This window comes from Toxorhynchites rutilus, chromosome 3 (assembly GCF_029784135.1).
Source record: "Toxorhynchites rutilus septentrionalis strain SRP chromosome 3, ASM2978413v1, whole genome shotgun sequence".
Taxonomy (NCBI): domain Eukaryota; kingdom Metazoa; phylum Arthropoda; class Insecta; order Diptera; family Culicidae; genus Toxorhynchites; species Toxorhynchites rutilus.
The window spans coordinates 54,370,755-54,393,616 of NC_073746.1; the positions used below are offsets into that span (position 1 = coordinate 54,370,755).

At 38.3% G+C, this 22,862-nt stretch overlaps 1 protein-coding gene across 12 annotated transcripts in view; it reads left to right on the top strand.

Moving 5' to 3' along the window:
- Nucleotides 1-22,862, top strand: part of LOC129780459 (uncharacterized) — a 116,326-nt gene that overhangs the window by 82,381 nt on the left and 11,083 nt on the right. For 10 of the 12 annotated variants that reach the window (XM_055788757.1, XM_055788765.1, XM_055788762.1 and 7 more), the window contains 4 exons: nt 3,732-3,851; nt 7,528-7,719; nt 7,780-7,915; nt 8,607-9,731. In XM_055788757.1, the coding sequence (XP_055644732.1) occupies nt 3,732-3,851; nt 7,528-7,719; nt 7,780-7,915; nt 8,607-8,661 (503 nt within the window). In that variant the 3' untranslated portion in view covers nt 8,662-9,731. Of the gene's footprint in view, nt 1-3,731; nt 3,852-7,527; nt 7,720-7,779; nt 7,916-8,606; nt 9,732-22,862 lie in introns of those variants that run through there. The other 2 variants (XM_055788769.1, XM_055788768.1) reach the window with 1 other exon arrangement.

Below are 22,862 nucleotides of genomic sequence, written 5' to 3' on the forward strand. Positions count from 1 at the left end.
TTTCATTCGCTTCACTTCGTGTAGGACTACTTCGGCATTCCACGTCATCATGACTAGTTCATCATTCATCCTCGCTCTTAACACTCGTCAATTCATTTCTAGTCAATTCAATTATAGCAAATGGTTGTATTTTCTTCCATTCTTTACCCACCGTGAACTCAAACAACGATACATGCATACATGATACATGAGAGAAAGAAACAAATTTAGTGTGGGAGAGTCACTTTAAATTTTAGACAGTAAAATAAAAACTATTAAACAACTTTTGGCATTTTCTTTTTATTCATACTTCGAGCCCAAGCCCGTATGCTCGCACCTTCCTCTTTACCCCGTCCATAAGGTTCTGTACAACGTCAGGTTGTAGTTTTTTTTTGAACAGAAATCCATTTTCTCTTGAAGTCCGCCTCCGATTTGACAACTTTTGGGTTCTTCCGGAGGGCCTGCTTCATAATCGCCCAATATTTTTCTATTGGGCGAAGCTCCGGCGCGTTGGGCGGGTTCATTTCCTTTGGCACGAAGGTGACCCCGTTGGCTTCGTACCACTCCAACACGTCCTTTGAATAGTGGCACGAAGCGAGATCCGGCCAGAAGATGGTCGGGCCCTCGTGCTGCTTCAATAGTGGTAGTAAGCGCTTCTGTAGGCACTCCTTAATGAAAACCTGCCCGTTTACCGTGCCGGTAATCACGAAGGGGGCGCTCCGCTTTCCGCAAGAGCAGATCGCTTGCCACACCATGTACTTTTTGGCAAACTTGGATAGTTCCTGCTTGCGAATCTCCTCCGGAACGCTGAATTTGTCCTTTGCGGAGAAGAACAACAGGCCCGGCAGCTGACGAAAGTCCGCTTTGACGTAGGTTTCGTCGTCCATTACCAGGCAATGCGCCTTCGTCAGCATTTCGGTGTACAGCTTCCGGGCTCGCGTCTTCCCCACCATGTTTTGCCTTTCGTTGCGGTTAGGAGCCTTCTGAACCTTGTATGTACGCAGGCCCTCCCGTTGCTTGGTCCGCTGGACGAATGAACTTGACAAATTCAGCTTATTGGTGACATCCCGGACCGAACTTCTCGGATCACGTCTAAACTGCTTAACTACGCGTTTGTGATCTTTTTCACTGACGGAGCATCCATTTTTGCCGTTCTTCACCTTCCGGTCGATGGTTAGGTTCTCGAAGTATCGTTTTAGTACTCTGCTGACCATGGATTGGACAGCATCTTACCGATGTCCCGATGTGACAACTCCGGATTCTCGAAATGAGTGCGCAGGATTAATTCACGACGCTCTTTTTCGTTCGACGACATTTTTCCAAATTTACGAAAAATTGACAGTGAAGCATGGCCAACGTGATCTATACACTCTTATCTGATTATAAACGAAAGCTGAAGATATAATTCCTAAAAATTAAATTTCTACAGCGTTTTTTCCGTGACGCAATTTGATGTGACGCACCCTTTAATAAGTTTCGTGGACCCTGAAAAGTTGAATGGCTTGTGTGGTTTTGTAGAACCATTTCGAGAAGCAACGATTCTTGCCTTTGCGAGAACAATACACCAATTGATCATATGTCGCAATTTGTTTCTTTATATCAATGTACGCATTGCACTGAGTATTTAACGAGAGTCATCTTCCGTGCATCGCCATTCAACAAGCATCAAACACGCGTCTGACAGATGCACACATTTTTTTTTATCTCATTTGTTTATTTATTAGGCTCATTAGCATTGTATCTGTAACAGAGCCGGGTTTAAATCGTGTACATGTACAAATATTTATGGTTCTATAAATTGTAAATTACACAGTAGTAGTAGCCATTTAGGTGTAATGGTATTCTTTCTGTGTTCCATTGTTCAGCAGACCGGACAGCGGAGACAGTTGATATTGATCATTGTTTGGTTATTAATAGAACAGCCCGATGTTTCTTGTAGAGCAGAGCAGTTGTATGGATGAATCGATCTTTGTTCCACCGTTGATCGATCTCCATCGCTGATGATGGTTGCGTGGACGTAGTGATTCTATAACAACACAAAGATGGTCAATTGAGGGCCCTGAGTTTGAACTCACGATCGATCGCTTAGTAAGCGAACGCGTAACCAAGTCGCTACAAAGACCCTCAGATGCACACAGTTACAGCGATAAAATGAAACATCGCGAGAATGACCGTTTATGAAAAATCGTTTCTCGACTCTCGGTCAAAACCGTTAACAAAGCTAGGAGCCTGTTGCATCAGAACAGAGCCGATGCACACTAGAGCAAATATGAATGGCAACTAAAAGTATCGACGATGTGCTATTCACATGCACAGCTAGCGTTCACAGCTCGAGGGTAAACATAAAACACAAAACGAGCAGAATGAGCGACCTTTGTTTCTGAGAATTTTCCTCAGAGGTGATGCCATACTTATACGCTAGCGACAGCTTACTTACTATGCAAGGGTAGAGTTTACTTCGCAAATATTCTCTTTTCGCTATCCCTCTTCGTTGTTTCTATTCTAGCGGCTGCATAAGTTGCCCGTTATTGACAGCTCTGTTCGGGAAAGCACACAAATTGACAGAACAATTGTATGGAGAAATGGGAATGCTTCCAATTTTCATCAATTTAAACCATCTACAGACTATGGGATTGTAATGTGTAGCATATAAAACAAATCTTAGAAAATTTCCGATTCGATTGGTATGCAAATTGTTAAAATCCGTTCGCAGCAAAAATAGTTATTAACGTTAATTTTATTTCATCAAAACATAACCTGTTTTTTGGGTTTGAGTGTCGTACTGGTCGGAATTATTTTTCCTTGAAGCGCAGTGATAAAATGAAGTAATATTATGAAAGACAAACAAGTTCTATACATAATGGGTTGTTTTTGCAATAATAAGTTTTAGAGGTTAGTGCTCACAACATTGTTGACGTAAATTCTGTACAAGGATAATTTGTTACATCGGCGGAAAAAAAAAATTCAGTTCTGAAAATTTGTTTGAAATCGATGCAAAAAAATTTGAATATTTTTTTGTGATACGATCATTATTTAAAAATTTAAAATTATTCATTCAAACAAAAATATGTTTGTATTGAGAGGGTCTTACAGGAACGTTATATGAATCAAATGTAAGCTGGTTGATAAGGCTGATTGGATTTGCTATTGAATTAGTTGGCAAAAAATTATATCAGTTCACAAAATCTATGAAAAAAAATGAAAGAAATCGATTATTTATTTTTTTTCGATAGTTTTGTACACTACATCTACACACACCAAAATAAAAATAATATGTGACATGCGAAACATGTGAGTTTAAGTTTTGAAATGATGAATATCTCATCTTTATGCGTTCATTCTATGTACAAAAAATGTAATTTTATTTGTAATGAAAATATCGGCAATTATTTATCGGGCAACTCAATAGAAAGAGTGAACTGGAGAGTTCTACCTCACAAGTCATGATCCGCAGACATCCTTCTCCCAGATTACTATACGTTTAGCGTCGGCCCTTAATGAAAATCGGCTCTGATCTTAAGAAAAAATCTAGAATCGAATCGAGTTCTAATGGGAACCAGTTACCAGGAATCAAGTAAAGTGTATAAAGTGCATAAAGTAAATGAAGGTTTGAAAAAACAGTTTATGAAAATGTAATCTCCACAACAAGGTGTTGTTTCCTTATTTTCTACTTATTTATAGGTTACATTAACAACTATCGATCATGCTGGCGTGTATCTGATGTTCTTTTTTCTTTTTTATATCGTTCACAGCAAATGTTATGGTTAAATTTGAAAGCACAGAAATAGGAAAAACAAACATTGTGGAAGGCGAAACACTATCGCTGCACTGTATAGCGTACGGATCGAATCCAAGGATAACCTGGATAATCGGTATGTGTTGAATCGTTATCATTAGTAAATATGTTCTATTTTCATATGTCCGGATTTCGAAATTGTGGTAAAACATATATCGGCAAGTGGCGGATCTCAGCAAAATCCAACATTCGCTTCTTCGTTTATCTTTCATACCCTCATAATGTTAATTGCGACACTGTCGCATTTTTTCCGCGCATAACGAAACTAGGTTTTCGTTGAACCGACACGTGTATGGGAAACCAACGCAGCGTATTGCTCGTATGTCCCTTTTTCATCGGCTAATTTGATGAATTTTTCAACCCATTCAATTCTGCAGGCTAGGTATCTGTCGACTGATGTGAAAAGTGGTATCAAGCGAGAACAATTGGATTTTTTGAAACTGTTGAATATTATTTTAGTCATTGACCTAACGATTAAAAAAGTTTTCTTCTAGGCAATCTGAATCTTCGCCTAAACATATCTAGGAGGGACTGAATCGATAATATTCTGCCAACGCCTACACCATTAGCTTGGTTCACGCCTTTTCGCGTGATGACTGCTCATTCTGAGCTGTGCCTAGTAGTCCAATGAATAGTTCGTCGGCGTTGCGTTCGGTTCACGGTTACACGGAAAAGACGAACTATTTTTGTTTACCATCAACATGTATTTCGGTGCGAGTTTTCGTACCAATGTGTGATTTTCAGATCCGCGGCATGCTCTGCTGTGCGTCTGATTCTTTTTTGCCGGCATGCGTATGTTTCCTATTTATCTGCAGCTCGAAAGCAATCCTTTAAGGCTCCCTCACATTCACCTTTACAATCTGTGTTCGATTCACCAGCTTTCTGATTATCTAATTATTTATCAAAAATAATATAGCATTTCGGAACTTCTATTGAATTTGTCTGCATTTTTGTTAGCTCAACCAATCGTTATTCAAATATCGCAAAAAACTCGTCTTCAACAAGTAACAGACACAATAATACATCACTCTGCTTGACAGAATCTCTGCTTGTTGTTTACACGAATGGACATGAATCTTGGAAGGTTTACCCATAATTTATTTAAACGGTGGGACTCCGAATCAACAATAAACAAAATACTGTTTGTGTAAATATTTTCATCTGCGTTTCTCTAGATTTTACAGTCCTGTGAATGATCAGAAATTGGATCATGAATGATGCCGGAGGAGAACTGATGAAATCTTACGATCAGTAGTTTCATTTGATTAACAAAATGATGATGATGATGATGGTCCCACCTCATACCCATACACTGGTTTGAGCAGGACAATTTATCATTAAGATAATTTTCAAAATTTAAAATGCACATCATAAATCAGTATGCAAAATAAAACAGACTGGTTCTGTTGTATAAATTGACAATCATAATAATAATCAACAATAGGCGGAAATCGGAAAATAAAAATATAATCCTAAGGCATGTCAAGCAAATTTCCAACCCGGGAAGATCTTACTAATCGGGAATCGAACCCGATATCCTCAAGTTTCCACTAGATACTTGCACTGAGATCTGCCGCGGTACAGAAAAAAACCCGATATAACCATTTGCCAATGCGATAGTTTTCGAGTATTCCATCGGGGCTATCCCGAGATCGAAAAGTCGAGATTCAATAGTCTCACCTTCGATTTCAAAATTACCGTTAAATATGAAGTTTGCTGAAGAAACATGTATTTTGTATTATTAACATTCAACTTTAATTGTTTGAATTTCAACCACCGAGCGAGAGAATGAACAAAGAACAGAACAGAACAGCGAATAAATTGACATCACAAAACGTAAAACCCGTCTCATATCATTAATTTATAAAATGAATAAAATGGGCACTTCCCAAGTACAGCGAAATGAAAATGGCACAATTATAATTATCAAAAACTTCTAACAAATTTTCAAACAAACAACAGATTAACCCATTAACGACCAAACTGTAAAAATTATTTTTTGACGAAAGCCATCAGTGTAATTTTGATTATTGACGCTAAAGAAAACGCAATGTTCAAGATTTTCTTCCCATCTTCCATTTCCCGGGAAATGACTATTCGAAAAATCGAACATTGGCCGAAACCCGCAGTTTTTTTTTGCAAGTACAAACATACTACGAACTAAAAGTCACTTCAATTAGCAAATATACGGTATTCATAAATGCATCAATTTTACATTCCGGTATGACCAGGCACAGGATGATGGAGGTCTTTAAGTATAAACCTAAATTAATCCACCTAAAGTGAGATGTGACATTTCTTATTTCACGGAATTTTAACTTATTACTGACAGTCTTTTTTTTTCAAACGGAAGCATATGCTGTTATTTTTATTGTTGGCCGTGGAGATGTGTCAACGTCGAAACATTATTTCTTCCCAATTATCCTTTTCCCGAAAAATCGAACATTTTCCAAAAACTGCAAAGTACCAAAATGATGCGAAAAAACAATGGCATAGAGAGTTGGGAGGTTATTTTTCGGTCCGGCGGAAGAATATTCACATTAATCTCATTAGAAACCTCGTTATACGTACTGATCATCACTCCAGCTCCTCCCCACACAAAATTCTACGGGCCGCCATCAACTAAGGTTATTACGGACAAAAAATCATACAGAGTTTCCATAATATTTGCTAAATTAATCGATATTTGCAAACATTCACAAAAACCTTCCTGAAAAACCTGAAAAACCATTCCATCTACCAAAGTAAACAAACCAAAATTTTCTGTATTGGTAATGATTCATCTAGTATTGGTAATGATTCAACAGAAAAAAATACGTTATGGCAAGCGTTCGATTTTTCGAACACTCAATTATCCCGGCTGTTATATTCCTGTTTATGTTTTATGTTCTCTTATCAAAGTGATACTGTAGAAAAGTTCATATATTTTGGTATTTTATTGGGTTTTTTAATTAAAATTGAAAACATCTTCCAAACATACTTGCTTGAAATCGAATTTATTGCCTAATAAATTTAAACAAAGTTAGATGAACTTGACAGTAAGTGGTAGCTGAGAAAATTGAGCTATCTTTTGATGCAAAAACATTCTCATATGGTTACTTTACAAAGACATGAAAAATTATTAAAGTTTCTGTTCGATTTTTCGAACGCTTGGCCTAAAATAGGTTAACCCAATAATAGTGGCACATTCAAGAGGCGAATAAATTCTCATACACCGTGGTGTAGTTTTTATTTCTGCAAATCACTGCACGCGGATCGAATCAGCACAGTTTTCCGGTCAGGATGCCAAAGTTGGGAACACTTCTAGGCGGGTGTTATCGCGTTCCACCCTCGGAATACTCCTCACAAAGGATAGACGACGATATTCTTCTCAGCCACTCCTGGGATGAAGACTTGGCTGTGACTGCCGTTGTCGTTAGCACAACTGCGTTGGTTATGTCTCCTGGGACACGTAATTGCATTACCCATCTAGACTTGTCTTGTGTGCAAAGTTTCTATCGTTATCTTACTTCTGCCACTCGCTCACGGATATAAACAGGATTCACTCTGTCGCTTTGCGTTCACCAATTATTTGCCAGGTTGATCCAGTGATGGAAAAGAGAGTGCAAAGATTTAGCAGCTGCGGCAGCTTGTTCGCGAGTTTCAAATAAGTTACAACGTAGCAATTTTGTCGGGGGACAAGAGAACCAAAACATCGAAATTTTATTTAAAATGGTTTTATTAAATTTGTTTTCTCTAATGTTACTTCCTAGGTAACACCAGCTACAGCACGGGGACAGAGCACATCCTGCTGGAGGAAGACGACAAAGGTGTCGAGAATGCCCGGCTAACCATTAAGAGTATCGCTCTCAGTGACTATAACGATTACACCTGCGAAGGCCGGAACAACGCCACAGATATCACGGGTAAACCGGCACAAATCACGATGACCGTTAGGATTAGAGGTATACCGATTGGTTGAGTCTACGAAGGTGACAAATTACAAATAACCTTTCCCGTTTTAGGAAAATACGCCGCGCTCTACGTTTTCATTGGTATCATTGCCGAAGTTATACTGTTATGTCTGATCATTTTGATATGCGAAAGAAGAAGAAACAAGACGGAAATTGAGGAAAGCGACACCGATCAGAGTCCGGACCAGTAAGTAAAATTCACCTGTTCTATAGGAAACTCATTTGAAATCATTTTACACACTCATTCCTTCTTCATCGAATCAATATGTTTTGATTGTGTATATCGACTGCTAAGTTTTATTCTGAATTGTTGAATTAGCTCTGTTTCTTTTTCGTTTACTCATGCAAAATCACTCACAAGTCACACCGCCCATCGATATAATACTGTACAGACACAGACACAGTCATGTCAGCTATCAATGCTGGCTAATTCGCACGGCCATCCACAGGGATCGCCTCGTGCGTATTGTTTAAGCTATGAACCTCTCGTCTGAATCTCTGTTTTGGGCAGTTATCCTTCTCTGTTTTTTTGTATATGCTTTTTAATAGCTCACTAACAATTCCTACCATGAAACTAGGCTCGATGCACTAAACTATTGATAAATAAATGATTTAAGGCCAATCTCTCCGAATGCATGTTTGTATCAACGACTAATGTGTTTAATCCCAGATGCTATTAGACGGGCTAATGTTACAATAATCTACTCTCCGGCATGTAAACTAACATACTTCCTCGGCACGCTTTCTCATAATGAACCAGATTTGTGTGTCGCGATATTGAGCTTACTGTCCTCCAACATACGCTCAATAAAACTCCAAAAATGATTTAGCCTCGCTCTCACCAGGAACATTTTTCTTCTCTTCACTTCATTTTTCAGACACAAAAATGGTCACAATGGAAACTCTTCTGAGCTACGTCAGAGAAAATCCTAAATTCGGTTGTCCTCACAAAACAAAAATCCCGAATCCAAATCGCGCGTATCAAAGACACATTTGATCGAAATGCTAGATATAGGAATTTTCTACTATGCCGATAATCAACAACTTTAGCTAACCTCCTTGTTTTACTATTTTAATCTTGTTGTTAAAGTTCGATAACATTACTGAACCTTTCGTTATGTTTTCATTTGCCTAGCAAATAGGTATGCACACTAACATACAAAGCCCCCTATGAAGAAGAAAAAAAAAAGAAACAAAACGTAAACCAACCTTGTGGAAGATTAAACTAAAGCCTAAAAGTAGCCAGATTGTAACATACGTCTGCAAAGTGTGCCTTTCGGTGCCATTTTGGTTCTTCGTAGAAAATAAACAAAAAAAAACACTAGCATTATTCGGCTCTATCACTATTAGTTAACTAAACTCTGTCCAACGCGCTAGTATAATAAGTTCTGTTTTTCATCTAATCCCAAACCGACAGTTTTATATACGAAGTATGATAACGTAATTAATAAACTGTTGGCCATTATAGAAAAAAAAAACGGATAGCTCATTTTGTTTCATTTCTGAACGGTTTCTCCTGAAAAAGCCCAAAAACAGAGATTGTGTTCTGGAGTGTGTATGGGAGCAGGTTATTGGATCAAGAGTTCAGGACCTGTTCGAACAAGTATCAGCAAGCGATGATCACCAGATATTTTTTATGACTAGTTACGGTTCAAACTATTTTTTTCTAACATTTGGGCCAACGACAATTTATTGGATTATATCAATTAATTGAATCATTGGGGGTTCTCAAAGGAAACTATTAATGTTTGTCTGACACCTAACATGGTTAGGCTCTTCAGTTGTTCAGCAAACAAACCAACAAAAAGGATCATACATAGATAGTTGCCAGTTGTCCTGTCTTGGATTTGAAGAGGAGAAGACAGTAATATTTTTGTTAAGTATCTTTGAAAAATTGACCCCGAAAAAGGAACTTGATCTAGAAGACATCATTACATTTGGGTATAATATAGACCATACTCGTTTAAAATGCAGCAGACAAAAATGATCACCAAGAATTCATTTTATGTCGAATATTTTTGAAACTCTCAGGGAATAAACAACCCTTGCCCTCCATGATCGCCTAGAATTTTTCCATTGGGCGAAGTTCTGGCGAGTTTGGCGGATTTGCCTCCTTCGGCACAAAACATCGTTGGCTTCGTACCACTCCATTACCGGTTTCACGTAATGGCGCATGAGACCGGAGGAAGAGTAGCAGGCTCTACCGGAGACATTCTTGTTTATATATTTGGTCATTGATGTTGCCGGTCGTCATGTACGACTTGCTGAATTTGCCACACCCACAGATCGCCTGCCACTCCAAGTACTTCTTGACCAATTTGTCGACATTCTTCTTCCGAAACATCCAGGCGGGGTTTGCCGGGGATCTACTTAGCGTCCGCTTTAATGTACGTCTCATCGTCGTCGACTCGTGGTCTTTGAAAAAAGATTACACTTGCGGAAAAATTGGATTTTGTTTTCGTAATTATTGATTGTATTTGTTTTTTTATAGTTTACATGGTTAAAGTAGAGGGCGCTATATTTTTTTACAGCTTTTTACATATTTTTACAGGTAGCTTAATAAAAATATAACAGATGAACAAATTTTATTCCGAATTTGCCACGTTCATAGTTACCTTGATAAACCAGTGTCTAGATGAATTCCAATGTATCTAGCGAAATTTTTTTTTCTCAATAACATATATTTTGTTTTTAAACGGCTTTATTTAGCTTCACCCGTTTTTATGTACTACGTGGGCTGAAAAGTCACGGGATTTTTCATGATAACATTCGTTTTTTGGGCAAAGCTGTATTTATTACTCAACATAGTTTCTTTCGGGGACAATACACTCGGTATAACGAGTTTCCAACATATCGATGCCCTTTCTGTAGTACGAAACGTCGAATGCCTCAGTGCCACTCTGCAGACTGCCTATTGTATACAGGATTGTGGTGATGGATCCTCGTTTTATCCATTGTCATAAAACGTCGAAAGAAGTCCACTCGATTAAGCTTAAACAACACCAAATCGGCTGTTGAATCATCAACGCGCCGCTGTTTTTGGTCGACGGTCAGCAAATGCGGCGCCCATTACGCTGAAAGCTTTTTCATGTTCAAAATGTCGTGCAAAATGTATCTCACTCGTACTAACTCACGTAACTACACTTTACGATCGTTCAAAACAAGTCAATGCACTTGTTTGACGATTTCTGGATTCGTAACATCTTCTGGCCTTCCAGAGCGAGGTGCATCTGCGGTGCTTGTACGGCCCATTTTTAATTCACTGAACCACCGTCAAACTGTTGCTCTCGAAGGAGCAACATTTCGTCAACCACTCTGCCGCATTGAGGAGTACACTGAAGATTCATTCGACATACAGGGTTTTCCAACTTTAAATTCCGAAAGTAAATTGAAATAAAACACACTTAGAATTCGAATTTCGATGAAACTTTTATTTCAAATTAAAGTTTGGTTTATGCCATTATGTGTGAAATACAACATCATTCAAATGTTCACCTAGGGTTTCCTCGCACACCTTGATCCGGAACAGGTAATTTTCGATGACTTTTCGGCACATATGGGGCGGTATCTCGGTCATAACTTCACGAATGTTGTCTTTCAAATGTTCAAGAGTTTGCGGAGAGTTGGCATAGACACGGTCTTTCGCATAACCCCACAAAAAAAAGTCTAGCGGGTTCAAATCACATGATCTGGACGGCCAATTGGCATCACCAAAACGCGAAAATATGCGTCCCTCAAATTTCGTTCGCAATATGGCCATGTTCGGTCGTGTTGTGTGGCACGTGGCGCCGTCCTGCTGAAACCACATGTCATCCATATCCATATCTTCAATTTGTGGCAAAAAAAAGCCCAATTGCTGAGCACGCCGTGGAATCGAAACATTCGGGTCATCCTCTACACTGGCAGCAACAGCAGCAATATTTTCGGCCGAACGCACATTACGATGATGCACAGGTTTCACAATATCCGCTACGGATCCAGTTTGTTCGAATTTACGCACTGCATTAGCGATTGTGTGCTCTGTAGGCCGTCCATGACGACCAAAATCCGTAATGCTCGAAAAACATTTGCCGGTTTTTCATCATTTTTATAGCATAATTTAACAAAATTAACACGTTGTGCGATGCTAAAACGATCCATATTGTAAAATGGCAGACATTCACCTAACGATATGACGCTTTGGTTGACAGCTATGTCAAACGGTTGTCAGCGCAGGGCTGTATACTTTCGGAAGCCCGAAATGGAAAACCCTGTATAATCCACACGCATGTTTAATCTCGGTTCACATTTTTCAGCGAACCACAGTTTCATTTATTTACAATGATTAAACATCCCATTCAGATTCACAATTTTTCGCCAATAAACACAATCCATGGCTGCAGTTCTCCGGCTGCACCGATTGTTGCCAAGTTCTTCTCCACCTGGTCCAACTACCTCGCTCGCTGGGCTCCTCTCCTTCTTGTTCCTACCGGATTCGATGCGAACACCATCTTTGCAGGGCTGCTGTCCGGCAATCTTGCAACATTTCATTTTAGTCCCATCAATGCCCTAGATTAATGAAGAAAGAGGTGTGATAACTACTAACTGCTACTTGTCTAATTATTTTCAAGCTTTTAGTATTTATTTATCAATCAATGGCAAAACGTAGTTCAAAAACTAGAAAGGCGTCGTGCAAAATTTACGTAACGCGAGAATGGGGGGAGGGGCTGCGTTGTTTAATGTTCATTAGAGATTAGAAAATTGCGTTACGTAGAGGGGGGTGGGGCTCCAAAATCCGGGTTTCTAGCGTTACGTAGTTTGTGCACGACGCCAAAATGGTTTGGTTTGGAACAAGTCAAATGATCCAGAGTTCGTTTAGCTGTTTGGTTTCAGTCGTATCGGGTTTTTCAATAAGAGCGCTACAAAAGTTTTTTTAAATAAAACAATAACGATATTGGATATCAATAAAATTCTTTATTCATGTGAACGATTTGATGCCATTATGTATGGAACTCAATTTCTTTTGCATGGCCACCACGGGCACGCTTGCAGAAGTCCAAACGCTGAAACTAATTTTCGACGGCTTTCAAGCATAAATCGGGCAATACTGCTGCAATCTCACGTTCGATATTCGTACGAAGTTCATCAATCGTCGCTGGCTTGTTGGCATAGACCATAGACTTGACGTAGCCCCACAGGAAATAGTCTACGGTGTCAAATCGCACGACCGAGGCGGCCAATTAACTGTGTCATTTCGTGAGATAACACGCTCACCAAACTGTCTGTGTTGGAAAGTCTGAAAAATTGGTAAAACTACAGATTATCTGTAGATATGGTAACTGCTGCTGCGACTGCTACTATAAAATGAACAGTGATTCCGAATTCAAGCTTTAGTGCAATCACCAACCCAACTGAATCGGTGTAATGTGCGCATATGCATTAGAGTGCCATCCCGAATTTTCAAAGCGAACTTGATTAAAAATGTTGATTCCCACGAAAAACTACCCTATGCAAAATATCAGCTCAAACGCACTTCATTTACTAGTGTCACAGAGCCGTCAAAGTTTGAGTTTCTTGAAAACCGAAACATCGTCCAAGGGGTTTCGGGGTTTTTTATTTTTTTTTTTTTTTGATGCCAAATGTTTTCAAATTTCTTGAATCGTCGAGATCTAGTGAGATCTCGAGAAAAAAATTGTCAAAAATTTACACTCTGGAACGTTTTTTCGGAATACCAGGCAAAATGTATGGTTAAGCGTGCCAATGAAAATCGTCATATCGATTTTTCATACGGGACTCCCCGCGAAATGTTGATTTGCACGATAAAATACCCTATGCAAAATATTAGCCCATTCGAACTTCATTTACTATTGTCGCAGATGTCAAAATTTAAGTTTTCTGAAAATCGAAAAATCACATCGGGGTTTTCAAAAAAAAGTTTTCGATGCCAAATGTCTTAAATTTGTATGAAACGACGAGATTTATTGTTATCTCGAAAAAAAAAATTTCGTCAAAAATCGATTTTTTTCAGACGAGAAAACGATCAAGTGCCATAAAGTCAAAAAAGACGGGTGGGTAATGTCGGGGACATAACCGGAGTGACGTAGGACTATACAAAGGGGACAGCTTTTGTTAAATATATATTTTAAATATATTGTTTTATTTTGTTCTCTTACGTGAATACCTACCTATCTATCTGAAAAATGAATTAGTTTACTGTTTACTCTTTATGAACATGGTGGTGGTTCTGAAAAGAACCTTTGGTGTTGTGTTTTGTTTTTATGATGTGATGCGATGCGATGTTAAACGATGCCATACAACCACACTGGTTTACGGCTTGAATGAAAATGAGATTTTTTTTTGGGCTCCGCGCGTTTTGTACTCTAGCGGTACACACTCACAGGATAGAGACAAATCGGCAGACTCAGCCAAAGGGGCGAGTCCAACGAGGCGAACGAATGAGCGTTAAAAGGCAGCGATGGCCAAAAAATATATTCATTACGATTTGTTCGCTCGTTGGATCACATGCAGTTGTTTCTAACAAACACGAAGGCACCGAAGACTAGTGGAATAGTGGAAAAGCCGCTAAAAAGTTCGGCACGGCGCAGATGAATATTTCGGAAACCGACAAGAAGAAGGAGAAGGAATCATATGCTATCTACATCATAAGGTGCTGAATCAGGATCATTCCGACACCGGTTTCTCATCAAAGGCGATGAGCGTCAATGCATCTTTGAGCGTATCGTAGTGGAAGCTCCGCGTCTGATCCACTACAATAAACGGTCAACCATTACGGCGTGGGAAATTCAGATCGCAATCAGTCTTTTGCTGCCCGGTGAACTTGCATGCGGTTTCCGAAGGTAGCAAAGCGGTGACGAAGTATATCTGCTCCAAGTAAAGAGCGTTTTCCGACTGCTGATCCGGAAGCAAACCCTAAAAAGGGTCCTTTTCAGGACCACAAAATCATTTTTAATCTAAAGAGTTTATTGTTTTGTTATCACTCGATATACCCATCTTGTTCGGCTAAACCTTCCTGTTTAGCGATTACGTTTGCCACTCGCCACAGCTTTCACAGTTAAAAAATTTCTTCCCATCCAGATTGTGACATGTTGTACAGTAAATTACACCTAATGCGACGTGCCGAAGCACCACTCAGTGTCGCATTGGAGGCGATTTTAACCTGTAATTGAACATTTGCGATGACAGTGGTACAGTGTCGACTTTCAATGTGGGTCATAATTTGGACCACGATTTCTATGTTTACAAAAATGTCCAACTAAATATGTTGCATTACATGTCCGTTCAATTAGCTAAATGTCGAAATAAATGTAAATTACTGTACTTTCAATCTGGAGGCAATTTAAGAATTGGTGAAAATTGAATAATTGCGAAAGTCCACAACCATCAATAAGCTCAGAACAACTGACAAATTCACATGCTCATCATATCCTGGCAAACAAATTATGAAAAAATCAATTTGTGTTTTATTATTATTTTGGATATTATTTTAGAATGCATGTTATACAACTGTATTTCGTAAACTCTGATAAGCGCCGTGTTTTATGGAATGATTCCAATTTAGAAAAGTTAGTACTCGTGGTTTTGAAAAAAACCATTTCGAACGCCCTCGATGCCGCCTTGTTCTGGATTTGCCACCAAAGCAGTTTGTATAAAGAACAAACTTTTTCCTTCTGCTACCTGCTGCCGTTTTGCGATTGCGTTTGCCACTCGCTGCAACAGCCTGTTGTTGTCTTGGTGTCCACGGAACCGATTGTGGTCTGTTCTGAATGCGGGTTTTCTTATCGTCGCGATCCTTGGTTTGGTTTTGGGATCCTTGGTCATTGGTTTGTTGATGTGATGTGATGCGAAACGATGTGGTGTTAGGTTTGGATGAGAATGATCGTTACGGAAGGAAGGAAGGTATTGTATTATAGAGACTTTAAACTTTTTCAGTTCATTCGTCTCTAGCCTTGATAAAGGCTCTTTGAAAACTCTACTCTACTCTACTCCAGCGCTACCACCTCCACCCTCTTGCCTTGAGAAAGGCACTCGAGCCCTCGCCGTCCAGCTCGTCCAGCAACGATGTTGTCAAGTCGGTGTCCACACAAAGAATGATCGTTACGGCAGCGGAGCGGGGATTTTTAAGCTGACTGGCTGACTCGAGAATTACGCATGTGTGAGACTGCGACCAATGTTCCGTTCATTTTTTTCTTTTTCCTCTCCAATCGTGCTTCATTGTATTTCGCTGCTGCTCTGGTTGCCCGTCTTGGTCGGTACGATTTGAGGAGAACAAAATGGACCAATCAAAAATGGGCACATAGTGTATTTGGACAATGCTTGATATTTCACAATTATTCAATTGTTTATCTCAAGTAAAATGAAATGTTATTCGTTATGATAGATGCGTAGATATATTTCCTATCAATTGATGCAAACCCCTTTGCGATCTATTGAGAAATGCCCGAGTTATAAGCGTTCCAAATCTTGCATTTTTTCCTACTTGTTCAGTGCCTAGACTTTCATTTCACCCTCTATATCTTCCGGTTAGACGTAGTCCTACGTCAAAAGTAAATTTTTGACCAAAACATTTTTTAGGGATAACATTAAATCTCGACGTTTCATACAATTTTAAGACATTTGGCATCAAAAACTTTTTTTTTGAAAACCCCGATTTCCGTTACTCCCCCCTTGGGTGAATTTTCGATTTTCAGAAAACTTAAATTTTGACATCTGCGACAATAGTAAATGAAGTCCGAATAAGCTGATATTTTGCATAGGGTAGTTTTTCGTGGGAATCGACACTTTTAATCAAGTTCGATTTGAAAATTCAAAAGTCACTTTTTTCCCACACATCCATTGGCACTCTAATATGCATATCTCTCCGTCTTGATTATGAAGCCTAAGAAACTAGCGGCCGACAAAAAGTCTGGTGGGCTATAAGGGGGAGTTCTAGTGTATAGGCACGAATGCTTTTTGAGCTTTTTTAGAATTAACGAATAAAAATTTATGCACAGGTATTATTTGGTTGATTTTTTCAATAAATTAGTTCAATATGCATTTAAGCTTTCTACTTTGGTACCCATTTGAGTGAAAACATACAAAAATCATCGAATAAAATGCTATTCAAATGAAGCGAATAAAAATCAAACTTCGGACACTAAATCAAATCGGACATATTGAATTCAAATTTCGGACACTTTATTTTGTAATTTTATGGACGATAATTACATTACACTTGATTATCTATATATATAAAAATCTCGTGTCACGATGTTCGTGGTCGAACTCCGTCTAAACGGCTCGACCGATTTTCATGAAATCATACACAAAATACTTGGTTCGCATGAGAATAGGTCGTAAACTATATATGATACCAATAAAATACCGATTACCGTATTTAACACCGATTAGGGTGGACCTATGTAGAAAAAAAATCAGAATTTTTTTTTTCTTCAATATGGTTTCAAAATATATCTAACCCAAAAAAAAAGTCCAATCGGATTGTGCCAATGTGGCAACCTTGCTATGCAATTCGGCATAGACGACAATGAGCAACATTGAGATCTAATGAAGTTGTCTGGTGTATCTTTGGTTTCCCAATTCATGAACGGAATCCAGCAATCATAAATTAACCGTTCATCTAGAAAACGACGATATAATTCTAATTTTGTTTAATTTTTGTACTTCACGACAAAAATATATTACTTTTTTTCATTTTACATTTACGTTAATGAAACACATTGATTCGAGAGAAGAAATGGTTTTTTTTTATTTTGTTAGCGGACATCGTCTTGGCGGGCGCCAAGTATGTCAAACACAAATATGAACGCAAGATTCGTCACGTCATGTGTCACGTGTCAAAACGTGTCACGTTTGTTTATCGAATGACCATGCGCACCGTCATTTCCAGCAGCATAAACTTCAAACACACTTTCATAAACATAAACTTCAAACACGTTTCGTCGTTCTATTTTTCGTTATTCTATCGTATTTAAAAAAAATAATTTAGTTATTCTTTATTTAACTACCAATATATTTATTAGAAATAATTTATATGGCAAAACAACGTTTGCCGGGTCAGCTAGTATTTTATAATCAACTGCGAAGCACTTACCAAGCAATCACAGTAAACGATGATGAAAACTGATGAAACACAGGGGAAATTAAAATATTTATGAACGGGTGAATTCTACGTTCTCATGCTAAGCAAACGTCAAACACAAACGATAATGAGTAGTGTTATCAGATTTTATGTTGAAATTCAAATGTAGTTCTCATATGAAATGATAGTGAAACCAAGGGATTACTCTAAAGAAGCAATTGTGATATTAATTGTATAGTTATGTCATCAGTGTATTAAGCATTTCAAGATATTAGAACAAAGTGTCCGAAATATGATTCAGAACGGTATTCAATTTAAAATATATCGGCTCAGTGAAACTTGAAATACTCTTACGCAAGCTCGGAAAAAGTAGTTTCGGGAACAATGCTTTTCAAATTTTGAGTCAAGCAGATTGAATACCACGTCACTAGCTGTCTATAAACCGGCAAATAAATTCGAATTTCGAAAAATTCTTCCAAGGACTTATTCATGAATATCTTATATGAAAAAACAATTTTTTTTAATTTCTCAGCAAGAATACCACCTTAGTTGAATTCAATATCGCGCCCCAGTACCTCCAAGTCAGCTTTTTCGAAGGTTTTTGGCTTTTCTTCTTGCAGACGGCAAATAATATCGATCATTAATCATTACTGTCGATGTCGTTCGACTGAACAGCGTGATTCTCATTTCCCTTTCTTTTGTGTTTGTTTCTCTTTTTTCGTTTCGCGTCAGATGTTTTTATAGATGTGTGAAATTTAAAGTTGGTAACTGTTTTGAGCCATTGTTACTTTTTTTAAAATTTTACCTGGATTTGGCATTTCATCATGGATAGACCGACATCTGAAGAACGTTTGAAAATATGCAGATTTTTTACGAAAAGTGTAGTTTAGTTCGGGAAACTCACGCTCTTCGACTATTTGCGGTCGACATAACCGTTCATCACTTATTCAAGCACATATGGATCGTTTGCACTCTTTCACATACATAACACGAATCGTCAGAGATGTCGAACACGACGCTGAATGCACCTTATGAATCGGTGAAATCATTGGCCCGTTTTCCTGGCAACACATGCTGGCAGGTAATAGTGAACGCTACATGCCGTGAATTGGCCTCCAAAATCATGTTTCCTACACCGTTGGACTTTTTTTGTGGGGTAATGTAAATTTCTGTTCGACGCCGATAAACCGCAGACCGATTGACGATTGTGGAAGATAACACTCAACACTCGAAAATCGGACTATTAGATGAGACTTCCTCCGCTTGTTTGAAGTCTTGGCGGGCGCCAAGACAATATTCAGTCTAAATTAAGGGTCTCAGAATACAAGGAGTGTAAGTGACATGCTCGATTTCTCTTCATCAACTTTTTCTTTAGGTAATAACTCAACTGCAAAAACGTTCCAATTTAAGTTTGCTATAGTATCCGATAGATGAGGTTCTGACCTATCTTCCACATTGTCAAATACAACTGGGAATGTATTTGCAGCTAATTTATGACCAAAAGAGAGAGTCGATGTAGAGAAATCGATCAAATCACTTACACCCCTTTCATTCTAAGCCCCTCAATTTGAATTTTCAATGCAGTTAATACCATAATAAACCTGATTGTCATTGCTTCAAATACGAGTAATAGTTTGCAGAGAAGAACAAATGGGAAAATAATTATTTCATAAACTTTCAAAACTTGATCCCTACCATGAAGTTTCGGACAGTGGTAGTATCACATTCCTTAGACGCAGCACTCTATATCTTTTTGAATTCTTCCATGGTGTCGCATGCCTTACTATTCTTCTTGAATATCCGCTTTACGATAGAAGGAAGTTGTGGACGATTCGGTTGATTGATATCTTCCTCAATGTATTCTACAGCATTTTGTTGTAACCATTTTAAACATGCTTTTGCATAGTGTGCAAATGCCCAAGCCGGCCAGAACAATGGAAGGGTACTTCTCCTTGAATGGCGTTAACATTCCCTGTGGAACTTTTTCCGTCTCAACGTATGCATTAATTAGCGTCATTTATTAATACTTAGTTGAGATTTCTTAAGCCAAATAATACGCCTTGAATGTATTCCGAGGGGCAAGCTCTTGCATACGCGTGACCACAGTGCAAGTCGAAGGGAATTTCTTTGACGAAAAATCCTCCGGCCAGAACGGGAATTGAACCCGAACACCCGGCATGATTATGTGAGACGCTAACCATTCGGCCACGGGTGGAAGGGTACTAGCTTTCTATATAACGGGAGTAATCGTTTCTGCAAACAATCAGATATTAACATTGATCCTTTGGCGTAGAAAGTGGATGATGTCAAATGGCAAGAACACGGCATCACTCACCTCCTGACCAATAACCTTCGTATAAAGCTGCAGTCCTGGAAGCGTTCTGGAGTCCTATTTCGCATATGTTTCCTCATCCATCAAAATGCTGCAAAATTCGGTTGTACAGATTTCGAACTCTGGTTTTCACTCGGGACTTTTGTGAAGCAGTTTATTTCGTTTGCTTCTTATACGTTATACTTCTTATACGTTTGCTTCTTATATATATGGACATAGATTTGTTTCAGTTTATAAGGTTAACTACCTTCCGATCCAAACTCGGGTCAGATGGTCCTTTTTTCTTCCACTTTTCGGCAGATCATCAAAGGTTTAAGGTGAAGGTGGAAGGAAGCCATTATAGTAGTATAGGTAAAAGCACGTGTTTTTATAGCAAATCACACCGTTAGTTTTTATTTTCGTACGTAAATAGATCAATTCACTTATCAGACCGTGAGGCGCTTCACTGACGAGTCTTAGAATACATTTGGAAAAAATAACAATTCAATACTGAAGTAAAATGTATGAACGATGTGTTCCGATGAACAATTGCAAATATAAACATATATAGAAGGTATTTGCATATGAAGTAAAATTCTGATCATACGCGAACGTAACATGAGCAGATTTATAGCACATGCGAATTTGGGCCTTTTTTGTCTTAACAAGTTCTTCCGCACAGTTACTCGATGTTGATGATTCCTTAATATTTTCCTCCGTTGGTCGTATTTATTCCACGTATTCACGTTGGAGAGCTTTAACCCTTCTCTTCGTTGGCCAAGGCATTTTGATTGAATGTGATACTTTTCCGTTTACTATTTTTTAACAGCAGAGCCAACCGTGGCAGTGTTCCGAGCTCTGCAATATAATTTTTTTACCCAATGTGAAAGTTGCTAAAACTTACATTATAGACCCATTAAACAACACAATTTTATTTATTGATTATCATGACATGATGCTTTGACTCAAGAATAACATTTTATTGAGTGGTTTTTATAGCTGTTTCGATTATGTTGTCTGGCATCAGTGTTGAAAAATAACGATGCTTTCACCAATACAAACAAAACCATAGAGGAAAATTGAACAATGAAAATTAACTTTCAGAGCACTAGCCCGAGTTTTCCGACGTTTCTTACCATACATTGCGACGGCAGATGAAAATTTAATATCTTGTGAGTAATCGATTAGAGTTTGGTTGATATTATTTGATGGGATGTGTGCGAAAACAATAATTTTCTTCACACTGTTTCGCAAAATAATTGATTTTCGTAGGAGGGTTGAGGAAGGGAAATAAAAGAAATGAGCGCCATTGTGCCTGCCATTTGTGGCTTCCTTCCACCTTCACCTTAATGTTCCCCGAACTGAGCGATGATCGATTTCACTGTTTTAGGGTGTATTGTGTGTCGTTTCGCTACTTATTCATTGAAACTCCCTTCTCACGGAGCCAAGTGTCCACAACTTGTATTCTAATTTTTTTTCGACTCGCAACATTTTGCTCAAATTAGAATTTAAAACCCAATCTTTGCTTGTTTGGATACATAACAGATATATTCGTAAATACAGGTGAACACAGATCAGTTGCTGGATGTGTGAGTGAGCAGGAGCAGTATTTACAGCGATAAACATAAAAAGACCACCCTGGATGTTTAGAAACTTTTTTCAATTTCTGGACTATTTTATCACTACCGTAATTTTATAGAATTGTTTGTTAACTATTACTGTTTCAAGTAATTAACAAGTTTTGTTATTATTGTTAGATTTTGTTTACTCCCATACATTACTTCTTTAATGTGTGCAAATATACGTTGACAAAAATAAAAGCCCACCCCTAAAAAATAATATTAAAATCAAACAAAACCTTTGAGTAACCCCTTGTTTCTTCATGTTATGACAGTTAGAGCTGTGTGGTATTGTTAGCAATCGATATTAATGCGATATAAATATATTTAAAACAGCATTAGATAACGTTTCTCTCAATTTTGTTTGAATAAGAAACAATTTTGTTAAGTAAAAATGGCAATTTCATGAGTCTTTATTATAAAAACAATATTTTTCATTGCATTTCCATTTCCATATTTAACTAGATTCAATTCTTAAAACTAAAACCAAACATTTTATTTCAATGTCACACAAAATAAAAATATAAAAGTTAAACAAAGTTAAAAGCATCAATATTTAGTGTGGCCTCCTGAAGCTTCCATGACCGGTTGAAGACGTTTGGGCTATCGTCAGTCTAAAGTACTTTTTCCATGTTTCCGGGAAAATTACAACCGTTACAGTTCATTTGCTTGCTTGCTGATAAACGGAGTTTTTTTGTGAATCCGCTCTTGAATCCATAATCAGCTAGTCTGCTACCGCCAACGAGATGTTTTCATGAATGGCTTTGACTGATACCTTTGGAGATTTCTTCACTTCCCGGATGATTCGTTGATCCGTCCGGCTATCGGTCTTCGACGACGACTTTCTCTGGATCTGTCAGCAAGCCGTGAGCTTTGTGCTTGTGCACAATTTCACGGGCTGCTCCCCGGCTTCTTCCGCTGTGAAATCTGCTGCAAATGATCCTAAACAATTACATGCTGATTTTATTTCCACCCAATTTGATTTTCTTGAAAACTCTTTGTGTAGACAACAGCAAATCGGTTGCTTTATGTGCCAACGCAAACAACACTTTGTTGTAGGTTGTAAATAATATTACACAGCTCAAGCTGTCATCACATGTGGAAACGAAGGGTTACTCAAAGGTCT